The 21,582-nt window shown below is 41.2% G+C and overlaps 2 protein-coding genes across 7 annotated transcripts in view; one reads left to right on the top strand and one right to left on the bottom strand.

Annotated features, from left to right (window-relative positions):
* The window catches only part of LOC140730484 (acylphosphatase-2-like), a 124,236-nt gene extending 103,673 nt beyond the window's left edge, over positions 1-20,563 (bottom strand). The window contains exons 1-3 of one of the 5 annotated variants that reach the window (XM_073050967.1): positions 20,439-20,563; positions 1,723-1,739; positions 41-150 (exon numbers count right to left, since the gene is read on the bottom strand). In XM_073050967.1, the coding sequence (XP_072907068.1) occupies positions 41-150; positions 1,723-1,739; positions 20,439-20,451 (140 nt within the window). In that variant the 5' untranslated portion in view covers positions 20,452-20,563. The other 4 variants (XM_073050968.1, XM_073050969.1, XM_073050971.1 and 1 more) reach the window with 4 other exon arrangements.
* Positions 20,564-20,595: 32 nt separating this feature from the next.
* Positions 20,596-21,582, top strand: part of LOC140730482 (proteasome activator complex subunit 4-like) — a 123,984-nt gene continuing 122,997 nt past the window's right edge. For both annotated transcript variants that reach the window (XM_073050964.1, XM_073050963.1), the window contains exon 1: positions 20,596-20,957. In XM_073050964.1, coding sequence (XP_072907065.1) covers positions 20,734-20,957 — 224 coding nt within the window. In that variant the 5' untranslated portion in view covers positions 20,596-20,733. The remainder of the gene's footprint in view (positions 20,958-21,582) is intronic.

Genomic DNA, 21,582 nt, shown 5'->3' with positions numbered 1-21,582 from the left:
ATATTAATCTGCAAGAAAGAGAAGTGAATGTATCACTCACATTGAGTCCACCAGTTCTTCCTTGCCCTGCACTTGTCCATCTACAGTTCCTCTTCTGGTGTTTCGAACCCATCCCACAACACCAAGTTTTCTTGCTTGATCCTCAGTGTACTGAAACAAAAAATTATATAGTATTAATTTGATTTAGTTTTATTTCTAATTGTCAGATTATATGGACTTTTAAAAAGCATAGTTTGGATCTACATTTTGTTGTGTAATAAAAAAAAGATGTTAGCAGTAAGTCGAAGGGTAGACATTAAGCTGATCTTACTGAAAGTGAATTACTTGCTTCCTAGCTGAATTGTGGGAGCTGGAACAAAGTAGCTGAGTACTTCAGCATTTTAGCTTTACATTTCAGGAATCTATCTCTCAATAATCCTTTTACCTTCTGCCTCAGAATAGCATTGATTTCAAAAGGACTAGAACATCAAAGTAAGGACGTAATGCTGGGGCTTTATAAGGCATTGGTTGGAACACTTGCAGTTTTAGGCCCTAAGATAGAAGAGACTCCCGAGCAGAGAATGATCCTGGGAATGAAAAGGTTAACTAACATATGAGGAGTGTCCTGACCCTCCTGAGAATCTCATTGAAACCTACTGAATATTGAAAGGCCTCTATAAATTGGATGTGGAGAGGTTGTTTCCTATAGTGGGGGAATCTAGGACTAGAGGGCATAGCCAAAGAATACAAGGATGTCTCTTTAGAACAGAGATGAGGAGGCATTTCTTTAGCCAAAGTGGGGTGAACCTGAAAAATTCATGGCAACTGATGGCTGTAGAGGCCAAATCATTGGGTATATTTAAGGCGGAGGTTCTTAATTAGTAAAGATGACAAAGATTACAGGGAGAAGGCAAAAGAATGGGGTTGAGAGGGATAGTAAATCAGCCATGTTAGAATGGTGCAGCAGACTCAGTGGGCCAAAAGACCTAATTCTGCTCCGATGTCTTAGGGTCTAAATTTTTTTATTTTAACAATGTTAAAGATTAAACTCTAAGTAACCTCATAAAGTAATGGCTTTAATAGAGTTTTTTTTTTACCTGATATGATTTAGTTTTTGCTCTCAGTTAATTGTAGATATTCAAGCAAATAACTCAAAACATCCATAGCCCCCAATTATTCACAGCTGCCTGTTTTATTCTAAGCTACCATGGTAAGTCTGTTGTGGTATCATGATTCAGTATGAACATTAATGAAGCTGATTGCAACCAAAGAATGATAAAGAATAAAAAAGGTCATGTACAAGTCCTTGTAAGGATCTCTCACTATAGATCTACAGTACAATATTTCACCATAAAACTACTTACCCAATTCCCTTTTAAAGGCTTCTGGTGAATGCACCACTACTTCCATTCTCCCTTGCATTGTAACCTAAATCATAATCATTGACTGCATTTTTCTTCTCTCATGTTCCATTTGATTTTTTTTTTTGCCAATTGCCTTATATGAGTATCCTCTAGTTCCCGGCTGTTCTGCACAGCATCCTTTTTATTGACTGCATTAAATCTTCATGGCTTTTAACATTTATCATCAGATATTATCTGAGTTTCTCTAGAAAAACATGAACAAGCCTAGAATTTACTGAATTAGGACAATGATCAAATTTCATTTTGCTGGCCTCTGAATGGAAGCCTTTGCTCTTCCAATGCATAAAAATATAAAAATTGATTGAAGTGGACATCTTACCATTCTGAAACAGACCCCTGTATGGAACAAGAGAAAGAGAAACAGGTTAGCCATATAATATAAAAACACATTAGAGCAAATAAGTTAGTTTTTTGTGCACAGTACTAAGGTCTCAGCAGGTGCATTAAATAAAAACTTAGTCAATGATTTCTTTATTTATTTTGAGAAACAGCACGGTAACAGGTCCTTCAGGCCTAACGAGTCCCCACAGCCCAATTACACCCATGCGATCAATTAACCTACAAACCCATACATCCTTGGAATGTGGGAGGAAACCAGAGCACCTGAAGGAAACCCACATGGTTATGGGGAGTATGTGCAAACTCCTTACAGGCAGTGATGAGAATTGAACCCGGGTTGCTAGTGCTGTAAAACATTACACTAACTGCTATGCTACTCTACCCCACAGACCACAGAAAATTTATGACACAAGAGGCCATTTATGCCATTGCCACTGTGCCTGTTTCCTGTCCACAAATGTGATTTAATTTTATTTTGAATATAAGAATCTTCTTTGGTCTTTTCAGAGTTGTATAGGACAGATAATGATCCTGCCAACATTTTGCTAATTTATTGTCATCTTAATTGCCTGCATTAGTATTATTTGTCTGTATCCTTTGCCTATTGAAGTGCCTGTCTAAATGTGTCTTAAACATAGTAATCATAATTGATTTCACTACCTCCTCTGGCAGTGAGTTCCAGATATCAACTTACTTTTGCTTCAATTCCTCTTTAAAACCCCGACCACTTACCTTATAGTCTCTTGTTTTTAATATCCATAACATGGAAGGCAAAATGTTGACTGTTTATCCTCTCTATGCTTCTTATAGTTCCATATCCTTCTGTCATGTCACCCCTTAGGCACCTTCGCTTGAGGGAAAACAAGCCCAAACCTATTTGATCTCCAAACTAGGCAACATCCTGTTTAATCTTCTCTGCATTCTTGCAGCTCAACCATATCCTTCCATCAATGCGGAGACCAAAACTGCAGACCATACTCCAAGTGCAGTCTAACCAATGCTTTGTAATGTTGAAACATCGCAACTTTTATATTCTCTTGCTAACCCATTAAAATAAACATGATATATGTCTTCCTCATGACCCTATCTGCCTGTGTTGCCACTTTCAAGAAATTATCGTCTAAACCTTCTAGTCATCAGCATTCCTACGCATCCTACCATTTATTTACACATCCTACCCCATTTGGCTTCCTAAAATGCAATTTTTAAATATCTTGTTGGGGTAACCCCTGAAAAAAGCAATGTAACAGTGTTTTTATACAATTTATAAGATAATTGTGGATAGTGTGGAGGTCTGTCAGAGGTTACAGTGGGACATTGATAGGATGCAAAACTGGGCTAAGAAGTGGCAGATGGAGTTCAACCCAGGTAAGTGTGAAGTGGTTCATTTTGGTAGATCAAATATGATGGGAGAATACAGTATTAATGGTATTAATAGAGTATTAAGGTTGGCTCTGTGGGTAAGAAGGCGTATGGTGTATTGGCCTTCATCAATCGTGGAATTGAATTTAGGAGCCAAGAGGTAATGTTGCGGCTATATAGGACCCTGGTCAGACCCCACTTGGAGTACTGTGCTCAGTTCTGGTCACCTCACTACTGGAAGGATGTGGAAATCATAGAAAAAGTGCAGAGGAGATTTACAAGGATGTTGCCAGGATTGGGGAACACGCTTTATGAAAACAGGTTGAGTGAACTTGGTCTTTTCTCCTTGGAGCAACAGAGGATGAGAGGTGACCTGATAGAGGTGTATAAGACGATGAGAGGCATTGATCATGTGGACTGTCAGAAGCTTCTTCCCAGGGCTGAAATGGCTTCCACAAGAGGGCACAGGTTTAAGGTGCTTGGGAGTAGGTAGTGAGTATGTGGAATAGGCTGCCGGCAATGGTGGTGGAGCCTGATACGATAAGGTCTTTTAAGAGACTTTTGGATAGGTACATGGAGCTTAGAAAAATAGAGGGCTATGGGTAACCCTAGTAATTTCTAAGGTAGGGACATGTTCAGCACAACTTTGTGGGCTGAAGGGCCTGTATTGTGCTGTAGGTTTTCTATGTTTCTATGCTTCTATAATTATAAAACATTTTTTGTAAAACTTTCATGCACATGTATCAATAATTTCTTTCAAAATATTTCCAGAAAATAGCATCTACAATTCTCAGCTACCTAAAATTTGTGGGAATTTTAATATTTTCATCCAGTAGGCTCCTAAAAAACAGACACCACTTATACTCCATCGACAACAATAGCACTTCAACATCATCAACATAACCACACCATTAGGAATGCTTAGAGCTTTCGATGTGATTGTGGCTGATCCAGTGCATCATTTTCTTTTAGCCGTTTCCACATCTTTTAATTCTGGCTGTGCATCAAATCTGTCTTCCTTTCAGTTTTAAAAAGTGAGCCATATACCCCGAAAAATGTGGAGTGAAGTTAAGACAAAGTGGTCAATTATGATGCCTCCTCTTTCAAACCAGGCCATCATTCTAAGTACAGTATAAGCAGTGTAGGTAAATAACACTGAAGGCATCAGGCCAAATAGATATTGACTATGAAGGTAAGCAGAGGATTATGTTTTGTAACTCCAAATCATTAAAGCAATTGCAAGGAAAACAAGGAGAGCTGGGAATGCAACTTCAGTTGTACTTTAAGTGAGGCACATTCCGTATGCATGCTGACTTATACCATTCATGTACTTTTACATAAAACTTGTAATGAATTATGTAAAGAAAGAATGCTTAATCAAACAATATATTTACAAAATTACTTAAATATTAAAGACACAAAATACACAAGTAAGTATTAAATGGCTATAAACTCCAACTATATATAATCTTAACTTACTGTGTATACATTATATATAAAAATATTCCATATTATACAATTTCTATGTGGACATCCACAGCAATACCAAAAGCAATCTCCACTGTGTCTGAGTGGTTCAGTTCTGTCCTTAAACTTTCTGAGTACTCATACTTGATCACCTCTGTAGTTCCTCGTCAGAACTGCTTGTCCAGGTGTGAAACATTAATCTTCTTGTTTGAGGAGCTTTCAGTTTGCTCATCTGTTTGTCCTGCATACTCCTTCTGAGATTGGGTTTGAGTAGATCCAAGCATGAATGCAAAGAACAGCTCAGGAACAGCATAGCTGGTGAGTTGTCAGTTGTGGAGTGTGCTGCATTGTGATATGCAAGGAGGCAACTGGCGAGCTTCTGATTCAGAGTCAGAGTAGTGTGTTCTGCTGCCATTGACTCTGGACAAACCCTTCCACCAAGCTATTTGTTGGTGGGTGGTATGGTACAGATGTACTATGTCTTTTTCCATTCATTTTCAGGAATGACAGAAACTGTTTCACAACAAACAGTGGTCCATTGTCACTGGCTAAGTATTCTGGAACACCAGTCCTTGAGAAGAGGCTTCTCAATATATCGACAGTGTTTCAGGCTGTAGCGGAGGCTATTGGGAACACTTCTGGCCACTTTGTAGTTGCATCCACTACTACCAAGAAATTTGTGTCTGGCAAAATCCACATGAATCCTCTGCCAGGGCAATGAAGGCCACTCTCAGGGATGGAGAGGTGACACTCTTGACATCTTCTGGTCACGTTGACAGTCTGAACTATGCATGACAAGCAGCTCAATCTGCTGATCTATCCCAGGCCAGCAGACAAAGCTTCAAGCCAATGCTTCCATTTTGACCATGCTTAGATGACCAGCATGTAGCTCTTCCAACACATTAGCACTCAGCTTGGATGATACAACAACTCTCAATCCCCACATAAGGCATCACCTGTGAACAGCAAGTTCATTCCAGCACTGGCAAAAATGGGAGAGGCGGATACTCTGCTGCACATTCGAGATATTTTGGCCTTCCATGTAGATCTGAGACAGTTTGGGGTCTTTTCTGTTTTCACTTTTGATCATCTCTGCCGTAATAAGGAGACTTTCAATTTGCATTAGGAAGAATATGTCATGAGTAGTGACCTCTTTTGTAAATTTGTCCAGTATTTCCTTTTCCAAGGGTAAACAGGACAATCCATCAGCATTTCCCTGATTAGTCATCCTCTTGAATTCAATCTTGTAATTGTGTCCTCCAAGAAACAGCGCCCACCTCTGCATTCATGCTGCTGCTGTTAGTGGAGCACCCTCTGTAGATAGAAAATGGACACCAGTGGTTGTTGATCAGTAACAAGGGTTAACTCTCTCCCATACAAGTACTGGTTGAAACATTTTACGCCCCAAACCAGACTCAAAGCCATCCTGTCAATCTGTGTATATTTTTTCTCTGCAGTGGTATGGGAATTTAATGCAAGGGCTACGGGGCGTTCACTTCCATTACTCATATCACGTGATGGACTTATACCATAAGGCGAGGTGTCACAGGCATGCTTCACTGGACAATGTGGCTCATAATATGTCAGTACAGATTCTGACATCTTCATTTCCTTAACCCTCTTGAAAGCTACCTCATACTGCTTTGTCTATTGCCATTTCTTCCTCATCTGTGTAATGAGTTCAAGGGGTGGAGCACAAAAGCCAGGTTTGGCAGTAAGCTGTTATAGTAATTGACAAATTCTGAAGAAGACCACTACTGTGACATGTCCTTTGGCCTTGGGACATCCACCTCAGCACACTTCTGTAATTCTTCTGTGTCAATGGTAAGACCAAAATAAGTGATGCTTGGATTAAAAATTCACACTTGTTGCATCGTGCTCTGAGCCCATTATCTTCAAATCTTTTTAATAATGTCTTGAGATTTTGGAGATATTCCTTGTCATCTATACCAGTAAAAATGATGTTATCCAGGTAACATTGAGTGCCCGGGCAGCTTTGCAGCAACTATTTCATAGTTTTCTGCCAGAGTGCAGGGGCTACTCCACAAATAAGCCTATTATAGCAATAAAGCATTTTCTCAGTGTTTATGCTGAGAAATACCTTGGACTCTTCTTCCATCTCCATCTGTAGGTAGGCTTCAGCTAAGACCACTTTGCTGAACAGTTTCCCTCCAGAAAGGTTTGCAAAAATATCCTCTATCCTGGGCAGAGGGTATTCATCTACTTTCATTCTGGGTTGATGGTGACCCTAAGATCACTACAGATCCTGACAGACCCATTCTTCTTGTCTACTGGGACCACTGGCATCGCCCATGAACTCCACACAACCTTGGAAGGAATTCCATCAGTCTCTATTCAAACTAGTTCATTAGCTATGTAATCGTGGATGGTATAAGGAACTGGACAAATTTTGATGTGGCATTTTCATTTAACACTATTTTACCCTTGATATGCTTGAGTTTTCCAATGCCAGCCTTGAACACTGCTGAAGCATCAGCCAGTACCTTCCTTATTTCACTTTCAGTTGGCACATTTGCAGGGGATGTGGCATGTAAATGGTGGAAGGATCTCCATTCAAGTTGTAGTTGCCCCACAATGCTGGTCCATCTGTTTTTACCACATACAAGTCCAATGTGGTTTGTTGGTTGTTGTATTTCACTGTTATGAATGTCCTTCCCACTGGAGTTATCTTTGCTCCAGTATAAGTTCTTAGTTGGATATATGTAGCCTTCTGTTTAGTATCTTTGAATTCCATTCAAATTCATTCTGCGGAATGATTTGAAAAAGCCGAGCCAGTGTCCAAATTCATTTTAATTTACTTACCATTCACTTCTGGTGTAAGCCATATTCCTTATGCCTTTTTAGTTTTCACATGGTAAATCTCAAGGCTATACAATTTAAATCTGCACGCTGTAGTTTTTTCATCAACAGCATGCAGATTATTGTTCTTACTGAAACTGTAACTTGACTTTCTTTTCTCTCTACTCCGTGCAGTCCATTTATTTTTGACTGCTCAACATGCTGTTTGTAAATGTCCTACTTTGTGGTAATTTCTGCAAGTTTTGCCTTTAAACCTGCATTGATCTGGTGCATTTGAGCTTCTACCACAATGGTAACACAATTTGTTCAGCCAGGCCAGTTTCTGTTCAAACACTGCAATTTTGTTTATGCTCACTTTCATTCCTGACTGCAACTGAATTGTGTCTCTGTCTGCAGTTTCAGTTGATACAGTAGTTTAAACTGCTCTTTTCAATGCAAGTTGTGCTTCAGTTAAGAGCCATTTTTGAATGCTTTATTTTAAGATTCTACAATATCTCAGTGCATCATTGAGCCCATCACTGAACTGACAATGCTCAGCCAATCTCTTCAATTCAGCCATGGACGCCGAAATGGACTCCCCTTCTGTTTTGATTCCACTTATGAAACCTAATGCATTCTCCGATCAACAATGGTTTTGGTTCTAAATATTCCTGCATTATTTTTACCGTATTAGCAGAACTTATTTCAGCTGGTTTGGTTGGAACAGTCAAACTTCTAAGCAAATTGTATACTTTTCCACCTACAACACTCAGCAAAACTGGTACTCATTTCTCATAGCTATTACATTTGCTTCAAAATACTGCTCAATTCACTCCGTGTACAACATCCAGTTATCCCTTGTACAATTGAATGCGTCTATTCTTCCAATGTAGCCAGCCATTTCTACTCTTTTTTAGTTATCATTATTATCTCCCGGCATTGTTTATGAACTCATGAATTTCTCTGTTTTCTGCCTTTTGCAAAGAAAGCACGCAGTGCTTTATTTAAACTTGACTGTTTCTCGCCATGCTTTTTAAAAACTTGAACATCTCACTGTGCTTCAGCAGGTAGGTAATCATCTTGGGTTCATTTAAAACTTCCTTATCACCACTATTATGTTTTTGTGACTTTAAATCATTAAACTAATTGCAAGGAAAGCAAGGGAGTCCGGTAATCTAACCTAATTCATTTTTTACATTGTGCACGGTACATATACAGGATATGGCAATGTGATGACAGATGCCATCCACATTTTACTACATATAACTCATAATTAATCACTTAAACAAAGAATGCTTAATCAAACAATATATTTACAATATTATTCAAATATTACTGAAATATTAAATACACAACACAGAGTAAGTACTTCATTTGATTTACTAAGGTACAGAGCACAGAGATCATATTCATTGCAGAGCAACACATCCTTCCAGTAACATGTAACGTGAGGTGTGGTTAAACACAGCTTGAATGTCATATTTAAGTTTGCTGACAACACCACTAACATAGGCTGAATCAAAGGTGGTTTTGAATCAGTATATGGGGGGGGGGCAGATTGAAAATCTAGCTGAATTGTCCCATAAACAACAACCTGGTACTCAATGTCAGCTGGATCAAGGAACTGATTATTATCTTCAGGGGGAGGAAACCAGAGGTCCATGAACCAGTCCTCATTGGAGAGGGTCAGCAACTTTAAATTCCTCAGTGCTATCATTTCACAGGACCTGTCCTGGTACCAGCACAAAAGCACCATTCCAAAGAAAGCACAGCAGCACCTCTACTTCCTTAGGAGTTTGCAAAGATTTGGCACATCATCTAAACTTTTGACAAATTTCTATAGATGTGTATTGGAGAGTATATTGACTGGCTGCATCACAGCCTAGTATGGAAATACCAATGTTCTTGAATGCAAAATCCTACAAAAGGTGGTGAATATAGCCCAGACCATCACCGGTAAAACCTTCCCCACCATTGAGCACACTTACATGAAGCATTGTCACAAGAAAGCAATACCCATCAACAGGGATTTCCACCACCCAGAACATGTTCTCTTTTCACTGCTGCCATCAGAAAGAAGGCACAGGAGCCTCCGGGCTCACACCAACAAGTTCAGGAACAGTTATTACCCCTCAACCATCAGGCTCTTGAAACAAACTTCACTTGCCCTATCAATGAAATGTTCCCACAACCTATGGACTCGCTTTCAAGGACTCTTTATTTCATTTTCTCAATATTTATTATTATTATTATTATTATTTATTTCTTTTTGTATTTGCACAGTTTATTGTCTTTTGTACACTGATTGAATGCCCAAGTTGATGTGGTTTTCATTGATTCTATTATGAATGTATTGAGTATGCCCACACGAAAATTCATCCCAGGGTTGTACATGGTAACATATATCCACTTTGATAATAAGTTTAGTTTGAACTTTGAGTACTAAGGGTGGTAAAGAGACAATTTACAAGGATATTGCTAGGGTTGGGGAAGTTTAGTTATAAGAATAGATCAGACAGGCCTGATTATATTTACTAGATAAGGTAGTTGTTTACCTTACCACAGAAGAGGTACGAGGTAGTTGGATGATTTAGTTGGCTTGCATAAATTGAGGTATGGGTAGAGCAGGAGACAAAAATTCCCTCAGTGGAGGAGTTAATAACTGGGGAATGGTGAATTAGAGTTACACAGTTGAGAAACAGACCTTCAGCCCAATTGGTCTATGCTGACCAAGATTCACATAAAGCCATTTGCCCATTTTGGTCCATATCCCAGTCTAAACTTTCCAATCCATGTACAGTACCTATCCAAGTTCCTTTTAAATATTGTCAATGTACCTGCCTCAACTGTTTCCTCTGGCAGCTCATTCCATATGCTGACCACCCTCTGGGTTCTATTACATCTCTCCACTCTCACCTTAAACCTACTGTATGTCCCCCTAGATCTTGATTCTCCGTCGTGACAGTAAAAAGGAATTTCGTGTCTGAAAGCGCAACGTTTTTTTCATAAAAAGTAATCGATGTTCTATCTGGGTAATTCTTCTGGCAGGTCACAGAAGATCGCCTGTTCTCTGAAACCCTTTATATATATGCAGACTTTTTGAAGCTATTTTACAATTTATTTCTCGTCCTGGTTAAACTTGTTTCATTTTGACTTTGAGCCAAAGCAAGTTACGTTACACGAAATAATATAACGTGTGAGAATTTCAGTAATGTATCAGGTGATCATGTATTTACGTAGTTAAACATGCCGATTCGTTGCCCAGATGGTAAATATCTTTTAATACACGAGAATGCAAGTTACTGGTATATTAACTTGCGGCTCTTGCGCCATGTAAATCGCACGAGTTATTCTCAAGCATTTGGCTTCCCGACGATTATTTCTCACCAGACTGTAAAAGAGTATCTGTCTATGACGCTCTGCCCTTTCAAAGGTCAGATCTTCTACTTTCCTAATTAACTTCATATTCGTCCTCGGAGCAAAAACACATTCCCGTTTTAACCCGCGCGTCCCTACACTGTCCTTTCCCGGAAGGAGCTGAGGCGCCTTGAAATAACCTTTTTCTATTTTAGTTGCGAAAATTAAAACAAAACTCCAAGTTTATGAAAATCAGGCTCAGACACATCCAACAACATTTTTATAGAACCACAAATGCCGCATTTCAGAAGTCAAGTTGCAGTTGAATTCACGGCTGTTTTACTCGGATGACATGGCGCAGTCTATTTTTATCCCGAATATTCTACGTACCCTGCACTCGGCCACTTATCTCATAATCTACCGATTTGAATCGTGCTGCAGTCGTCTTCACGTTTGACATTGTTACCAATAAACTAAAGCAAAAAGCTGCTTTAACAGCACTGTTCATGAGCAACTTCAGTGCAGCGCTAAAACATCGGCTCCCTTCCGAAGGCACACTGATCCAGTCTTGCTTACTCCATTCCAGTCGACTCCAGTCCCAATCGCTCCGTTCCGGTCTTTTAGGATCCACTCCAGGTCGTACCAAAACGCAAAATAGTAAAGATGCCGAAAACTTGGAATTACTCAGTCTGCCGAGTTAACCTTTCAGGTTGATGATGTTTAGACAGAATCAGAAAATTTAGAAAACGAGCGAGGAAACATTTGCGCCCATAAGTGGAGGGAAGAAAGGGGATGACAGTTTTAGAAATAGGAATCAGGATCAAGTTTAATATAATATGTCGTGAAAATGGTTGTTTCGCGGCAGAAGCACATTGCAATACATACTAATAAAAGCTATGAAAACAATAACAAGTATATATAGAAATAAATTAAATAATTAGTGCAAAACGGGAGGGGGCGAAACATTGGAAAAATGTTGAATTTCCCCATGGGGATGAATAAAGTATCTATCTATCTATCTATCTACTGAGGAAGTGAGGAAATAGACGATTCATTGTCCATTCAAAAATCTGATGGTGGAGGGGAAGAAGCCGTTCTTGAAACGTTAAGTGTATGTTTCAGGCTCCTGTACTTCCTGACTGATGGTAAAGCGAGAAGAGAGCATGTCCTGGACGATGGGGGTCCTTAATAATAATGCCCCCTTTTGAGGCATCATCATTTGAAGGTGTCCTGGATGCTGGGTATACTAGTGCCCACGAGGGATGGGGCTAAATTTACAACTTTTTGCAGCTTTTTCCAATGCTGCGCCGTGGCCCCACCGTACCAGACGGTGATGCAACCATTCAGAATGCTCTCCACGGTGCATCTGCAAAAATCTGCAAGTGCCTTTGGTGTCATACCAATTCTTCTCAAACTCCTATAGCCACTGTCCTGCCACCTTTGTAACTGCATCAATATGCTGGGCCAGTTTAGGTCCTCAGAGTTGTCAACATCCAGGATATTGAAACTGCTCACCCCTTCCACTGCTGATCCCTTGATGAGGACTGGTTTGTGTTCCCTTGACTTAACCTTCCTGAAGTCCACAAGCAATTCCTTGGTCTTATTGACATTGAATGCAAGATTGTTGTTGTGACAGCACTCAACCAGCTGATCTATCTTGCCCCATCACTATCTGAAATTCTACCACAATAGTTGTATCGTCGCAAATTTATAGTTGGTGTTTGTGTTGTGCCCAGTCACACAATTGTGGGTATAGAGAGAGCAGAGCAGTGGGCTAAGCATGTAACCTTGAGGTGTGTCAGTGTTGATTGTCAGTGAGGAGGAGATATTATTTCCAATCCTCACAGACTGTGGTCTCTTGGTGGGGAAGTCAAGGATACAGTTGCAGTGGGAGGTACAGAGGCCCAGGGTTTGGAGCTTTTTGATTAGAACTGAGGGTATGATGGTGTTGAACACTGGTCTGCAGTTAATAAACAGCTGCCCGATGTAGGTATTACTATTGTCCAGATGATCCAAGGCCGATTGGAGAGCCAGTGAGATTGCATCTGCTGTAGACCTGTTGTGGCAATAGCCAAACTATAGCAGATCCAGGTCCTTGCTTAGCCTGGGTTTCCCTAGCCATGACCAATCTCTCAAAGCACTTCATCACAGTAGAAGTGAGTGCTACATGGAGGCAGCTCACTCTGCTTTTCTTGGGCACTGGTATGATTGTGACCCTTTTGAAGCAGGTGAGTACCTCTGACTGCAGCAGTGTGAGACTGAAGGTGTCCTTGAACACTCCTGCCAGTTGGTTGGCACAGTTTTCAGAGCCCTACCAGGTACACCATCAGGGCATGATGCTTTGTGGGGGTTCAGCATCTTGAAAGATGTTTTGACATCGGCCTCCAAGACAGAGATGACAGGGCCATCGGATACTGCAGGGATTTGCGCAGGTGTAATTTTATTCTCCCTTTCAAAGTCTGCATAAAAGGCATTGAGCTCATAGGTGAGTGGAGCATCACTACCATTCATTCATGATATTAGGTTTCACTTTGTAGTAACTAACGGTCTAGAAACCCTGCCAGAGCTGACATGCATCTGATTCTCTCTGTAACCTCAAATGGAATTGTTTCTTGGCTGATGGCCTTTCATAGGTCGAACTTGGACTTCCTGTATAGTTCTGGATCACCGGTCTTGAATGCCACAGATCTAACCCCCAGCAAACGATGAATTCCTGGTTCATCCACAGCTTTTGATTTGGGATGTCCAGTATATGTTCAAAGGCACAAGCTCATCCACACAGGTTTTTGCGACAACTGTGGTGTATTCAAGTCAAGTCAAGTCAAATCACTTTTTATTGTCATTCTGACCAAAGAGCCGGTACAGTACACAGTAAAAAAGAGACAATGTTTTTCAGGACCATGGAGCTACATGAAACAGTACAAAAACTACACTGAACTACGTAAAAACAACACAGATAAAACTACCCTAGACTACAGACCTACCCAGGACTGCATAAAGTGCACAAAACAGTGCAGGCATTACAATGAATAATATACAAGACAAAAGGCACAGTAGAGGGCAGTAAATTGGTGTCAGTCCAGACTCATTCAGACTTGAAGGTGGATCACTGAATGTTATCCAGTCCACTGATTCAAAGCAGTCCTGTAAGTGCTTCTTCCACTTCTGTGACCATACTGTCTTTGTCCTCAACACTGGTATTGGGGTCTTTAGTCTCTGCCTATATGCTGTGAGCAGAAGTACAGCCAGGTGATCGGACTTTCCAAAGTGTGGGTGTGGGATGACATGGTAAGCATCCTTGATGGTTGTATAACAGTGATCAATTGTGTTGGCGCTCTGGTTCTACAAGTGATACTTAGGTGGTAGTTGTTAAGAAACTTCTTCAAGCTGGCCTGGTTGAATCCTTCCCAATAGAAGGCATCAGGATGCGCTGTTTTGTTTTTGGTGATTATGGAGCTTAGCTCCTCCAGTGCCTGCCTGACATTGGCCTGAGGTGGAATGTACACTGCTACCAGGATGATGGCACAAAGCTCTCTCTGCAGATAAAAAAGACATCTGATCACTAGATGTTCCAGGTCAAGTAAGAAAACCTGGCATGTCTGTGCACCATGATGAGTTAATTATAAAGCATTATCTATCTCCTCTGCCTTTAAAAGTCTGTGCTGTCCTGTCTTTATGGTGAATAGTTAAGTCATTGAGCTGCAGTGCTGTGTCCATAAAAGTAGTGAATAGCCATGTTTCTGTGAAGCAAAGTACATAGCAGTCCCTGATATTCCTGTAGTACAGCATTCTTGCTTTGAGGTCTTCAGTTTTATTTTCCAGAGACTGTACATTTGCCCCAAAGCATGGGGGTTTAAAGTCTCTACGTTTCAATTCTACTTGCAACCCAACACAACTTCCTCTCTTCCTTTTTCTTAAAGGGAAGCTGCACTCACAAACTGAGTCTGCAGTAGATAGAAATTAAGAGAGACTAAACAAAGTAAACGGTGGAGGTACCAGCTGAGAGGGCATCTTAGTCACTTATCATCATATGGAGGCACTGTAACTTGAAGATGAATGAGGAGAGAAGAGAGAAGCAATGTTGGAATATTGAGGTCGGAAACACTTCGTTTTTACTGGGAACCTGAAATAAAGGAGAATGCCAGAAGAACTTAGTTTTGATACATTCTGGAAGACTGGATGTCTGCAATTGTTGAAATGGATCTTCAGTCCTGAGGGCTCTAACTTGCCTAGTCAGAAGATGATATACTGTGCTTATGCTTGCAAGAAGAGGCCGAAAACACAGAGGTCAGAATGGGAGAGAAGTAGAGAATTAAAGTGGCAGCCATGTCGGGGTGTTCCATGGTGTTCTGCAAAACTGAAATCTAATCTGGGTTTGGTTTCTTTAACATTGGAGATGATTGTGAGCACTGAATGCAGTTAACAACATTGCAAGTACAGAATAATTTAATCATTGTATTTTCTTGGAAGGAGGGTTTGGATCCCTAAGATAGTGAGTAGGGAAGATGTAGTAAGGCAAGTGTTTCATCTCCTATGGTTATATATGTAATGACTTGAGTAAAGGAGTTGGTGTTGTTTGAGACAGAAGAATGAACCTAGAAGGTTCAATCCCTTGAGAATCTCAGAGGAGGTTTGTGGGGAAGCTGTGTCTAGTGGATACCCTGTTGAAGTTGTTGAAAATTACAGCTTGTAACTTTGGATGTGGAAGACGATGGAGTTTCCTTGTCTATAAATGCTGCTGGACCTGCTGAGCAATACCAATGTTCCCTCTAAGGCGTGCACATGTGCACGCACATTTTTTTCTATGAGCATTCAAAAAAATTTAAACTGCGCATAGAGTTTGTCATCCTCTACCTTGTTGGCATGTTAAATGTTAAACGGTTGTACACGATCACATTTTCCTTTCTGGTTTGTAATGCGGATGGTGTTGACAACATGGAGTTTGTGAAGATTTGTCTGCAGATTTTAGAACTGGCTTATTTATACTATTTTTATTGAAGAAATTATCGATTCACTGTGTCGAATTCCGAAGAAGGAAATGGCATGAAGCGCAGAAGAACTGCTAGTTCATTTAGGGTGGAAGAACTTAATGAAACAGCAGAAACTGCTAAACTGAAAGCTCATGAGGTCAGGAAATTGCAGCTACGAGAAATATTTTTGTACAATACAGAAACTGTTGTTACCTCCAGGCATTGTTGCAATGCAAAAGTTGCTGGAAAATTTGTCAGTGGGAAGAAGTGGTCTGATATTTGGAATCTCGACTTTTTAAAAGCATCAGTTAGCAAGCAAATCACATATGGACGGTGTGCAAAAGGTCCCGTGAGAAGATCCTTTATTATCTGCTACAGGCCTGCTACATATGTTTTGTGAGAGTGCAGATGGTCACGAGTAAAAATGATCAAACCCAGAGGAGACCAAAGTTCTTATTGATAGTACTTTATTTATTTTAAACAAAGAACAGCAAACTAGACTTGTAGTTTATTATCCTTAGAATACTGCCGGTTTACTTCCACTTAAAATTCTGGGGCACAGGTTATTGTCTCAGGATAAAAAATTGCACAGCACAGAATTTTTGCACACATTAGTGATTACAAATTGGAGGGTATGTTGTCTATTAAGCAAAGCAATTTTCACAGAGCAACATCCTAAGTATCCAGGCTCTTATCAAACTCAACCAGCATTAGTGGGTGGGCCATATGTGTCCACGTGCCTGGGCTGCCCTGTTCTTTTGCAGATATGGCAAATACTTCCACAAATGCTGAGGAACCAGACTCATCCTTTTACTTTCTAATGATGGTGGAGCCCTCCATGGAATAAGTATAAATGATAATGGTTGAATCACTATTGTAAAATGAGGCAGAAATAAAACATACACTGAAATAAAATTGTCATCTTATGTTGCTAAAAAGGGACTGTGGTTTGAGGATGGGTCCACTTTAAACTCTAGTTGATTGAAGTGTAAAGATTATAATCAGGTACTAAGATCATTGGGATGAACAAACATTGTTAGCTGTTGCATATGCATTGTTTACTCTTCAATATAAAAGTCAACTAGAATATTATCTCATTTTATAAAATGAATTAAGAGGTGGTTGAAAGAGGCTTGAGACATTCAAGTGAGGAAAACTTGTCTGTCCTCAAGATCTGACTCCAATAGTATGGCAAAGCCAAGACAGTTGTAGTAATGGAGGGCTGGCAAAACCTGTTGCATCATTTTCACAGGCAACCTCACCAAATCATGGAAAAATTTGTGGAATGCATTCAATTTGTTTTTGTTCTCAATGAATTTGTCAAGGAAATTTTGCATATATTTTATCAGTGAGAGCAGTTGCATTTTTTATACATGAAGCAGCTAAGATCTTGTCTGTATCACACAGAAGATACAGACATGCCAGCCACATTCATTTATTTATTCTGCAAACCATGTTTCCGCCATGTACATGCAACTACTTGGAATTATAGGAGTGAGGTCAATCTCCTAAAATCTGAACTTACTCATGGGTATTGCCCTGTACATATTGTGAATACATTATTGGGTACAAAATTGTTGAAAAAAGCCTTTTTTCCAAATTTAAAGTTGATTTAACTGTCCTAAGCATAAGTACATGTATGCATAGGTGCAATGGAAAACTTACTTACAGCAGCATCACGGGTACATAGCATCACAGAAGCAGCATTCACAAAAAAGCATAAATTAAACATATGTTTTACAAGAAAGAACATTAGGTCAACAATCTCCATTGCATTGCAAAGCAGTCATGGTGCTGCTAAGCTATACTGTTTAGGGTTTTGCCTGTTGGTTGAACAACTGAGAATTTAAACTAAAGTCCTTGAAACTGCTGGTTGTGGGACTTCAAGTGTCTGTACCTCCTGCCTGAGGGTAGCTACAAGAAGACAGCTTGGTTCAGATGGTGGCGATCTTTGATGATGGATGTAGCCTCCTTGAGGCAGTATCTCCTGAAGATACCACCAATGGAGGGAGGGATGAGCCCATCATGTATTCCGCAGAGTCCGAATACATGGGGTGCTCCTTATAGTGTTACGAAGGTGAAGCAACTCTGAAGGGCCGAAGGGTACAAAGTCACCCCCTCCTTTTTGAGAATCGCAAGATCGCTATTATTTCGGGTCTGAGACCCAGGAAATGAGAGAGAGACGCAGAATACACAACCAGGTGGAATGTGTCCTGACATAAGCGGAACGGAACCACTGATTACTGCCATTGTCTCTTGGAGAAGGAATTGTGTATTGAGTACTGTACTATTCATTGAAACCCCTCAGGGGACAACCAGAGTGGTCTGGTTGAGGGATTGCATCATCCCAACCTGATTGACACCTGAGACCCCGTGAGTAAGGATAAAAGAAGGGTCTGGGGAACACCCCTTTAGACGCACCAGGAGAAACGCTAAAGATCCATGGACAGCGTTTTATAGCAAAAGCCGGTGAGAGCTCGTGTGCGTCCTCCCTTGCCTGGGTGGCGGGCTCATCACGGAAGAACGGTTTAGCTAAAGGAGAGGTCACAATTGAATGGTCACGACAACGAGACACCTGACGGATCGAAATCATAAAGGAAGGTTGGCAAAACCCGTAGCGGTAAATGTTCCCATTCTCTTTCTCTCTCTCTCTCCAACAATTGCAACACAGTGACAACCAAAAGGGCGGCAGCCTGTGTGAACTGCAGCGAACTTTATATTTCCATCGGACAATTCATTATCCCCTAGACAACGATAGAGCTTATTTCTTATTGATTACTATTATACCCGCACTTTTAGGTTTAGTATTGACAACGTATATTATCTGTATATTTGCATTGATATTATTTTTGTGTATTTTTACTAATAAATACTGTTAAAAATAGTATCATCAGACTTCAACGGACGTCTCTATCTTTGCTGGTAAGTCACCCAGTTACGGGGTTCGTAACAATAGCTTGTCACATTTCCTGTGCACATGAATTGATGTACCAGATCACGACACAACCAGTCCTGATACTTTCAATAGTACACCTGTAGAAGTTTGTTAGTGTTTGGTGACAAGCCGAACCTCCTAAGAAAGGAAAGACACTGGTGTGCTTCCTTACGATTGCATCTATACGCTGGACTCAGGGCACATCATCCAATATGTTATCATCTTGGAAATTAAACTTGGTGCCTCTCTCAGTTGCCAATCCCCAAATGTAGACTGGCATATCTTTGCCTTCCCTCCCCTTGCTGAAATCAATTAGCTCTTCAGTTTTGCTCACTTTGAACGAGAGGCTATCTTTGTCCTATTTCGGTCAGGTAAGTTGGCTCATTGCCACCTGTGATTTGTCCACCAACAGGAGTTAAAGCAGTGAATTTGACGATGGCATAGGAGCTGTACTTAGCACACTACACCTCTCTCTTTCCCCTTCCCTCTCGACAGCATTCATTTCAAGAGAACTATAATATAAAAGCAAGGATGTAATGCTGATGTAAGGCATTGGTCACACTGCACTTTGAGTATTGAGCAGTTTTGGGCTCATTATCTAAGAAAGGATGTGCTGGTATTGGCGAGGTTCCAGAGGAGGTTCATGAGAATGATTCTGAGAATGAAAGGGTTAACATATGAAGAGCATTTGATTGTTATCTGTAATCACGAATTTAGATGGAGAGGGGAATCTCATGGAAAAGTACTGAATATTGAAGGGCTTGAATAGAGTGGACGTCAAGAAGATGTTTCATAAGTGGGAGATTGAGAAGAAGACAGCATAGCCTCAGAATACAAGAACATCGCTTTAAAAAAGAGATAAGGAGGGATTTCTTTAGTAAGAGGTTGATAAATCCTTGGAACTCATTGCAACAGATGGCTGTGAAGGACAAGTTATTCGGTTTATGTAAAGCAGAGATTGATAAGGTCCTTTATTAGTCAGGGTGTCAAATGTGATTAGAAGGCAGGAGAATGGGATGGAGAGGGATAATAAATCAGCCAGGATGGAATGGCCTAATTTTGCTATGTGTTATGGTTTTAAGATTACCCTCCTTCCTCCCCTAATTGGATGAATCCCAACTCACCCTGAATCCCCTTCAGTCTCCTTTTTGTTGAAACACTCCTTTTTCTTCCCCTGAACCTTTCCTCCTTCACCCTCAAATTTCTCCTTCTTCCTCTCCTCCTGAATTATTTCTCTTCCTCCATTGGTAGCCACCTTCCATCCCGTCTGAAACCTCCCACTCTTTCTCTCCTGTCTAAAACCTTCTCCCTCCTACCTCATTCAGCTCACTGCTGAAAATCCTGAAACTTACTCTCCCTTTTGAGAATTTTTCCCTCCCCACATTACCTTCCCCTGAATCCCGTATTCGCAGTTCACACCTTTGTCACACCCTTTTCAAATTATCTCTCAATTATCTTCTCCTCTCATTCTTCCAAGCATGCTTCCCACGTTCTCCCCGCCCTCTCCACCCCAATTCCCAACCTTTCCTCTCATCATGCATTTTCCAATTCTCAATCTTTCTCCCACTCTCCCCAATCCCCAAATCACACTGTCCAAATTTCAACCGTTTCCATCCTCCTTCACCACCTCCCCATAATGCTAACCTCAACACCCGCGCCACCACAAGGGTCACAATCCTCTACCCCATCCATATCCCCACCCCCACTCCCTTTACCTCTGCACCCTTCTCCTATTTACTTCTTAGGTCCGACTCTCACCGTTGTCTCTCATTTGCCCGAAATTTACTTCTTAGGTCCGACTCTCACCGTTGTCTTTCATTTGCCCGAAACCTGTCGTCTTTAATTCTGTGGCCCGGCACAACCTGCCAGCTCGTCTCCCGGCCCGGGCCGGCCGGCCCGCCCCGCCTGCCACCTCCTCCTCCTCGCTCCGTCAGTGGATCAGAGACAGGAAGTGAGTCAGAGGCAGTGCGGTACTTGGTAGTCGTGATCTGTCGCTCGCACCGTAATTTCACAGTTGCCAGTCTCGGCCTCTCCGATAAGTGTGGAGTGGTCCGCCAGTCAGACGCGTTTAAGTTGTAATTCGGGAGACCGAGAGCTCGACATGCCCGGCGAGAAAGAGGACAGCGAATGGCGGCGGCGGAGAGAGGAAGAGCTGGGCTTCAGGCCGCAGAAGGAGATCCTCTACAACCAGCTGCTGCCCTACTCGCAGCACTTGGACCGCGAGTCGGCGTTTATCTTGGGACAGATCAAGGCCAACCTGGGTCGGGCCGTGCAGCTACGGGAGCTGTGGCCAGGGGTTTTATTCTGGACCAGAAAACTTTCAACGTGAGTGAGCGTGGAAGTAGCTCGCTGCTGGGCTTCACGGTGTAATCGTGTCGGTGTTAATGGGATCCAGCCGTATTTATCTTTTTAACACAGCGTATTTTTGCGGCGTCGATTGCCATGAAAGCTTTAGGCCCTAACGGGCCCCTCTCCCTCCTCTCTCTAGGGTCCGCAAAAGGACAAATCAATTGTTAGTGAAAAACATTAAAATAGAATCCGCGGGAAGCCAACGTGGCTCACTGTTGCCATGAAGATAGGCAACAGTGCCTAGGGATGAAAAACAAAGAATTTGTAATAAGTTATTTTGGCTGACCTTTTCTCTGGTTAAACCGTTTAGCTGCCCTGCGCTGGCAGCGCAATTGACTATGACAAGTCACACTGCTGGTTGACAGAAGGTGTACTAAAAGTGCTCAGGCGAAACATATTTGGAGCGAAGTTCAGTGCGGTTCCGACCTGAGCTTCAAAGTAAATCCATAATTTGGTTTATTTCTTTCCTTATTTGTCCCAACTGTTGAAGTAGGTTTTGTGGCCACCATAATCGGAAGTTTCAGTCCTGGTGCTTAGTCATGATTAGAGCTACTGTAAAATTAAAAAAAATGTGATCGGATTCGTTACCTGTGCGATGCGT

This window comes from Hemitrygon akajei, chromosome 7 (assembly GCF_048418815.1).
Source record: "Hemitrygon akajei chromosome 7, sHemAka1.3, whole genome shotgun sequence".
Classification (NCBI taxonomy): domain Eukaryota; kingdom Metazoa; phylum Chordata; class Chondrichthyes; order Myliobatiformes; family Dasyatidae; genus Hemitrygon; species Hemitrygon akajei.
The sequence above is the reverse complement of the archived record's forward strand: the minus strand, read 5'-3'. Positions and strand labels throughout refer to the sequence as shown.